Here is an 8,510-nt window from a genome sequence, read left to right as displayed (position 1 = left end):
TTTTTTTTTTTTTTTTTTTTTTTTTTTTTTTTTTTTTTTTTTTTTTTTTTTGTCTATTCTTGTTGGTTAATTTATTGTATGGTTTCTTTTAATTTTTCTTTCTAATTTAATTTACTTAACAATCTCGTATGGAGGTTTGAAGAAAAGTTGCTGATGCTTTGACTGATTGAGAGCTGTGTTTAAACTGACTAACCTAGATCAGTCTCTCTATATTTTGTAAATTGTTTATAAAGTTGCCTTAATTAGAATGAAATGCATCGACTTCACTAGCTGTTATTGTCACATGCCTGTAAAGCTCTCAATGTCTCCCATAGCATATAGAAGCGTTGTGAAATACATACCAAAGCTTATTCTTAAAATTTTTGTGTTCTATGTTTATGAGATTTACAAAATACACTTCCAATTGGTTAAAAGAAAAGCAAAGATATTAAACCATGTACACCCAGATTTAGAAAGAAATAAAAAATTACATGGTAAGGTTGAAGAAAGTAACCTTGTAGTTTATGGATAATCCTTATGACAGCCACATTCATTTCTTTTGACAAGCATCCAAAAATCATATTCATAGGAGGAATTGTGAATTACACTATTTAATGTTGGAGAGGGGAAAGATTAGAAAAGCGACCAACTTAAAAGAGTAGGTGCAGGAAGATGTCAATTTTGAACATTAACAGAAATGAAGGAATTTTACCTATGACATGGAATTAGAACACTGCTTATTTGAATTTGAATATAATAAATACTAATGAAGATGAAATTAGAGTACCAATTCAATTTGTGTGAGTATGGAAGTTTCTTGATCGATCGACTTTCATTTACTATGGGAAAAGCTGGGAAGCTCAAGCTTGAGAATTTCAGCATTGATAAAATATGCAGCAATGGCGATAAGCAAGATGAATATGATGACCCACAAGCTCATTCCTGCAGGGAAAATCAATCGTGGTTTAGTGATACCTCTGGCTTCAGTTGGCTTATAGATTAATTTAGTTTATTAACGACGTGCAAATTTTTACTCTTATGTACAAGTCATTGTACTACATAAATTAAATATCAAGTTTAGGTTAAAACACAATATATGAAGTTGGGACTTCTCACTAATTACCTTTACTCCATTTGCTGAATACACCATGAATGAATAACATTTTCCCAAGTTCAATGTTAATAGACATACAAGCAAATGTAACTAATTACTAAAAGCCGACAACTTGAATGTCAAAATCAGTACTTCACGACAGTGCCTTCGCTAACAAAAAAAAAAACTGGAGGTGCACAGAGGAGGAGGAGGGGGGAGTAGACAAGGGTGAGACAGCTCCACTAATAAGCTGCACTAAAGGCACCTAGCCATCTCAATTCCCCCTTTTCAATCACTCTCTTCTTATTCCTTGTGTCATTTTCAGTTAAATGAGAGAACAGCTGAGAAAACAGATTTTTTTCTAATAATATTTTTAAGTTAAATAGTTCCACATCTGCAACGTCAAGCACATTGTACCTTGACCCATTAACAACCGTGACCGACCAGAACAATCAATATAAAATCCTTCAAACAAATCACGCTGTATCTAAACATGATATTAGTGATGGTGCAGTGGGGTTAGATATCATTCTTTATCTAGTCCATAAAGACCAAGAGCAGTGAGGTGACAATTGACAAATGGCGGAAATGAAATGATATACACTTGAATTATCAGAGTAGAAAGCAAGGATATACGTACCTTTTTTCTGTTTCTCTTCAATTACAGTCACCCTAGCACTCGAGTCCATTGATGCGGAAGCCAAAGCCCTGTACTCAGAAGAATAATATCCTTGGTAATCGATATAAGTATGATGATATCTTATCATGTTAAATGGATATATTGGATTAAAACCTTGAATCGCGAGAAAAGCTCAGTGCAGTCACAAAACCAAGGTGTGCCTTTTTAACTATCTGTTGAACTCGCATGCTGGTTGAATTTATGACCAGAACATCACCCTGAGTTGTGCCACTACACCAATAATGAAGCAGAAACTGTTAGTCAAATGTATTAAAATACAACACTTTCAGATATAAAAGTAATGGATATTAAAATACAACACTTTCAGATATAAAAGTAATGGATATTCAAGAGCAGCCAAGCCACTAAGGTAATAACAGAAAAAACGTTCCTTTGTTTATTTGGAACAGAAAAATTACTATTCGAGGCATAATGTTGAAAGGACTATCAGAAACAATTTTTTAGTCTCAACTTGATCTCATTAACCACAAGGGACAAACAGTTCAAAATAATTAACCAGGAATATATTTTTCTGATAAACAAAAAGGTGAGATGAGATTTAATAAAAGAAAAAGTAATCGAGTAAGTTGGCGATAACCTATTGAAAGCCTGAAGTATGAACCGACTAGACAGACAGAGGGGGAGGAGAATTGAAATTTTGAAGATATACCATGCATAAAGAGGAGTGTTTTCCTCCAACCACTTAATAGGTCTTATTCTCTCAATAATCGGACCCAGTTAAGTAACCAATCTCACATTGCAGCGAAACGAAGGCCCAGGCAAATCATGGGCAACATGACATAGAACAGCCTAAAAGGTTAGAACACCTTGGTAGCTGGTATTTCACTTCTTATTTAATGGCATCTGATATTTTCTAAACATGGGCATTAAAATAGGAGGCACGACTAAAGTGTTTGAGTGTCAAAATAGCAGCTCACTTTCAAGAGAAAAAAAAAATCTCTTTATTTTATTACCAGGCAAGGAGTTTTCCATTAGTCGAAACATTGAATGCAGTAATATTATCACGAGTAATGAGCTTTGAGGCTACCCTCCTCCACGTGGTTGCATTCCAGGTTATAATGCTTCCACCTCTGCCTATTCAACACAATCCTCAACAAGATTAGATAACAATAGGATTATCGTGCAAACTCAAGTCAGAAGAAATTCTTTACCAGTCACTGCAGCAGTATATAAAACCATATTTCCATCAATGGCCATTGAAAATCTACATGAGATAAAAACCTCATCCTACAAACCGCACCAAGTCCTTAAATCAGAATAAAGAGAAATAAGAGTTGTAAATATTGTCAGGGTGGTTGAGGCATGAGATGACATCTACACCCATAGGGGTCCAAATATCCTGGGCATACCGTAAAGAACTTCTTCAAACATAGATGCAAGCACCTATAATACATCATAAAAGTCACTACATCTTCAAAATAATAAAACAACTATTTGCTTACATTTTCTTTTGTAAGAGAAGTTACTACACTTGAAGAAGTCACATCCCACACTCTACAAGGGCCACCTAAGGAGACCAGATATTTACCATCATAACTGCAAAAATAAAACAACACCTATCACCATAACTTCATCGCAAAAAGAAGTTTTCATAGACAAATAAAATACTTGTATCATAATAACGTTGCAAACCTGAAATCCAAGTCCTTCACACTAGAATGGGCACTGGGCTCATTGAGAATAATGTCCAAGCTAGGCCACTTGAAGACCCTTAAATTTCCATCCTGTACTGCATTAAGATCAGAGAATAATAGTACAAGCTACATCTAAATAATACTAAAACACCATACAGCATTTTAACATATGCAAGCAATGAAATAGATGCAAAAAACGACAAAATGACGGAACATATATGAAGCTATAGAAAAGAAAAATGAATGAACACTTATAATCAATAAAGAGAAAGTATACAGTTGCAGCCCGCGTGCCACTTGAAGAAATGCATAAGCTATTAACATTCTAGGTTCGTAAGTTATAGAATTTCGTGAGCTCCATTTGGCTTCTTTGAGAGATACCTTGCCTCCTCCTCTCATTTTAAATTATGTACGGCTATGCAAAGTTGTTTCCTAGTGTAGCCTAAAGAGACGGAAGAGAATTCTCTACGAATCAATCTCTAGATCTTCATAGGATTCTTCGAAAAAATTGAACATGGTGAGGTTGCTAGGCTGAAATTCCTCTTCTGAACCACTTGAATAAAATTACTTGAATCATAATAACAGCACTGTTTTTTAGTGTATTTATGGTTTTCTTACATATACAAGTTGTTGTATCTTCCCTTCGTCACCTTTCTTTTGTTGTAAATTTTAAATCTTTGCAATTTTTTTAACGTTTTTTAAGTTTCTTTTCTTTTTTTTGAAAAATAATACTCTCAAAGGTTCAAAAGTTCCCTCTTGCAATTGGTGTCAACACCAGGTCTTCCACCGACAAAAGCCAACATTTACCCAAGTGATTGCTCTGATACCAATTTTAGCCTAACGAGACTAAGGAGAGAATTCTCCAAGAATCAATCTCTAAATCTTCATTATGGATGAAAGTGTGTCGATAACATAAGAGAAGCCCTCCATTTATAGGGATTTAGGGAGGAAACTAGAATCAAAAAATAAAAAAGGATAGTTAAAAAGAGGGTCAATCAAGGAATTGTCCAGATTATACAAGATTAACCTATCCTACTACATCATTTCCTTTCCAAGAAAATCAACCAAATAGAAAAAATTCCTACCTCACCACCTGTAGCAAGCAAAGAGCCCTCATTATTAAATGCCAAAGCTAATTGTAGTCCAACATCTTCCAACTGGCTGAGCACCTCCTGAGAGAGTTTTAGACCAAGTTTATTGTCTCCAGCGTCCTTTTTGGTATCCAATTTAAACAAGCTGAATAAGGAAAGCACAATATTAGTTACAAATTGACACTTCTCAAGTTACACCATGATACAATAGATGCCTCAATCAAATTAACCACAGGGTATGACTCTACACTGTAGTTAAATAGTATAGGACAGTAACTTCTCTTAACAAAAACTTCGACTAACATACCAAATTATTGCAACTTTATTTTTCTGACATACATCATACATGCCTACCTAAAATAGTTATTAGTAATTTAAGATTTAAGCTGCCCATAGGTTCGTCCGAGAAAGAACTAATTACCCTCATTTTTGGTTTATATCAATTTGTATGGTATACCTGCAACTTTTTGGCAAAGAACATATAATTCCATCTCCAGCTGGATGAACAGCCATTCTGTAAGGCAAATCAGAACCAGTACCATATTTTGCAACCTGGAAAGATAGATTACTGATGAATGCACAATGATAGAAAATGAAACTGAGAAGCAGTTCCATAAGAATTGCGAAGTGATACCAAAAGATAGTACAAAAATATTGCTAAAAGTTACCAAGGAAAAAGCTTTCTACATGATCCAGATAAATCTAGAAAATTATGTAACTTTATGAATTAGAACAAACTAAAGAGGGGATATGAAAAGTCCTCCAAAGTTGACTAAATGGTGCAGATTTTTATTGAAGATGAAATTCTTTGGCATAAGATCATTGTGAGCAAGAATGACCCTCTCAACAGAACTAAGAGATTATATTTCCAAGGGTTTTTGGATGACTGTAGTTAATAAATGCAAACCCATAACACAAACTACGATTAAAATGGTTCATATGTTCTCCTTTACTTATAGTTCAACATCATGTGAGGGTGGCAATCTCTATCCTCCTAGTGGAGAGTATATGTTTTAAATTCTCCTTTGTTGCTCCATGAAAAGGACATGATTGGTTGAATTGAATTAAGCTCGATAAATCAAACTGAATCTCCGACACTCACAAACACATAGTTGACCTAGCTAGCACACTCCAAAGCTAACTTAAACATAACACACTCCAAAGCTAACTTAAACATAACACACTCCAAAGCTTTCTCATAATCTTATCACAAGTACTGATAGCTCCCAGTATAAGATTTGACCCTGAGTAACCACTTTCTGATATTTGGTTCCCCACATCTTACATGAGTTTTTAGGAATAGCTTCATGGTTTTCCATCATCAACAGAAAGGATTCGGCTAGTTAGAAACTGAAAATTCTACAGCCTCCACACATAAGAATCTCCTACTTGTTTAGGGTGAAAATTCTCGATCATATTGGTTAGGAAACCATTGATAAATATCTTGACCAGATTTCTTCTAAAATATAGGCCAAATATGCTGCCGAATCATATTGAGGTAGGAAAAATCAATGTACGCAAGCGACACCTTAGATTCTCAAATCTTGTCCTATGCATACTTGGATATATTCGTGAAAAGCAATCGCCAGAAAACATACCAAACAAGATCATAAATTTAAAGGAAGTAGTGTATAGCGCCTAATGAGCAAGAAAATCAACGTTAGAAAAAAGTTCATAATTCATCCCCGTTTCTGCTTCACATTGGAACTCAAGAACACAGTTGTACAACCCTATTGAAGAGATCCTATTCAAGTAATATCGTTTTGTGCTCCACTTAATAGCACAGACCTAAAAGAAAATAACGCAAACATTCGAGGAAAAGAAAAAATCGAGAAAGCAAGAACACGATAAATAATCAGCGAAGAGTAGGAAGGGAGAGAGAATTTACAGGCTGATCAGAGAGAGAGCGGGATTCGAAATCGAAATACGCGAGTAGGAGGGCATTGGAAATTCCACTCCGACCTTCTCCGCCACCGCCAGCAGCGGCTATGTAGTAATTAAGTGCGGCGGTTGGGTGAGATGGAGGAGATTTGTGGTTGGCGGAAATGTGAGCATCATTGGACTGATCTGGATGATCATTTTCAGATTGTGGAGGTTCCTGGTGGGAGTTGAGAGAAGTGAAAGGCAGCCAAGCGGCTGCGTAGAAAGGGACGCCGTACTTGCGGGAATAGGAAGGATCGGGGGTTTCCATTTATCTCTCTCGAAGCTTTGTCTCTCTGCCCTCTGCTTCCGTTGTGTCTGATTTGCTACAAATTTAGCGCGAATCTAGTCTCCTTCCGCCTTCTTTCACCTGTTCTTTTTAAATCTTTTTTTTTTAAAAAAAAAAAAATCGAATTTTGACCTTTTCAACTCGTATCAAAATTATCAAATTAGATCTTAAACATACAAAGTTGATTGACGCTAATCTACGATGGATTTATAAAAGTTTTAAAATGTAATTCATTAAACCCATAACAATCAACAGCTACTTAAATCAATACAATACAGATACTTTTCCTCACTTGTGTATCTATAAACTTCTCGGATTACCCTATTAGTAAGCTCACATTTTGGCACACTGATCAATATTTGTGTAGGTGGTATGAATGGGCATCCACACCTCTTCATCTCTCTCTGTTTCACCATTCTATCACTGCGTTCTTCATTTATTCCAAGTCTTGTTTTGAAAATGGATAGTAGGCATCAGTTGCATCATCTTCCTTTGTTTCTAAATCTCCAAGTATACGGAGGTGGAAGCTTTGACTGTATGCAGACGGCCCACAACTTCGTCTGTCTCTGCTGCAACATCATCCCAAAACATGTATCTCCCACATCATAGCTTATTACATGAATTTTAATTTTATAAGAAAAGTGATATCTTCCGATACATCAACCTTTTTCTCATTTTACAAAACATGTACAACTGTTTCACTTTTTTCCCGACAAAACAAGACAAGTTGTGTAGTTAGATTGTTATGATTTTGATTCCTTAGACTTTAAAGAATCGCGTAGTAACATTTCTAGTTCTGGTTTTATGTTTCTTAGTAGATAGACATGGGAGAGGGAGGCATCGTTATCCCTCACAGAGAGCCTTCCACCAAGGATGTCGATTGGTGGTTGATATCAATATCACTAAACCTTTCGGTTTGCATAAATATGGATGATTAGGTGTTGATGGATGGGTAATGTCGGTGGAGCCATCATCACATAATGGGAAAAAGGTTCCACTAACGATGGTGGAAGGGGTCCCAAGGTTTGGAAGAGAGGCGAGAAAAGTGCATATGGAAAGAAGACGATGAAAACGAGAGTGAGAAAAAACACCTCACTTCCAAGTTGCGTTGCGTTGTGTCGTGTCGTGTGAGTAGTATGCCAAAAGCATGCATAGTGGGTGTATGCCTCAAATGATCTGAACCAAACAATGCCCCAGTCACAAGACCCTATTTCCCCCAACTATTTTATTTTATGGTCGACATTCTGAACCCCATCCCTTCACTAAACATAGTGCTCAATGCCCTTCCTCTTTTTTTCTTTTTTTAAAAAAAGGTTTCCCTTAATGCCTTTGGACCATAATACCTTTTTTTTATTATTGCAATCAAGCCTCAAATCAACTAATATGGGAGTCCAATTGTGTATTTTAAATTTCTTTTTTATTTTCTTTTTTATTTATTTATTATTATTATTAAATAAAAATATATTTGAAAAGTATTAAACAAAAAGTTGATTATAAAAATAAGGAAAGAAGATTATATTCCTTCCTTATCAAACTTTGAAACAAATGTATCTAAAAAGGCTGTCATATGGGGAAGAGAAGACGGGGAAGTTGAGATGATTGAAACAAAAATATGTTTTAGGGTTTTAATATTATAAAGCCTTTGTTTATATATATATATATATATATATATTCAAACAAAAACAAAAAAAATAAAAAAGTAGATTGTTTTTATTGACATGTGAATTCATCAAGTGGCTGTATTATTACCCAAAAAAAAATAATGCCCCTTCCCCCCCCCCCCCCCCCCCCCCCCCCCCCCCCC

The 8,510-nt window shown here is 35.4% G+C and overlaps 1 protein-coding gene across 1 annotated transcript; it reads right to left on the bottom strand.

The window, feature by feature from the left end:
- Window positions 1-500: 500 nt before the first annotated feature.
- On the bottom strand, window positions 501-6,802 carry LOC111447960 (SEC12-like protein 2). Its single transcript, XM_023087371.1, has 10 exons — window positions 6,386-6,802; window positions 4,955-5,049; window positions 4,492-4,642; window positions 3,405-3,496; window positions 3,215-3,308; window positions 2,924-2,999; window positions 2,726-2,846; window positions 1,866-1,982; window positions 1,713-1,780; window positions 501-921 (listed from the first exon to the last, which is right to left on the bottom strand). Exons 1-10 carry the CDS (start codon window positions 6,686-6,688, stop codon window positions 812-814), a joined length of 1,227 nt encoding a protein of 408 aa, XP_022943139.1. The 5' UTR covers window positions 6,689-6,802; the 3' UTR covers window positions 501-811.
- Between the last annotated feature and the right edge of the window lie 1,708 nt (window positions 6,803-8,510).

Source organism: Cucurbita moschata, unplaced genomic scaffold, assembly GCF_002738365.1.
Source record: "Cucurbita moschata cultivar Rifu unplaced genomic scaffold, Cmos_1.0 Cmo_Scf00009, whole genome shotgun sequence".
In the NCBI taxonomy this organism is placed as follows: Eukaryota; Viridiplantae; Streptophyta; class Magnoliopsida; order Cucurbitales; family Cucurbitaceae; genus Cucurbita; species Cucurbita moschata.
The sequence above is the reverse complement of the archived record's forward strand: the minus strand, read 5'-3'. Positions and strand labels throughout refer to the sequence as shown.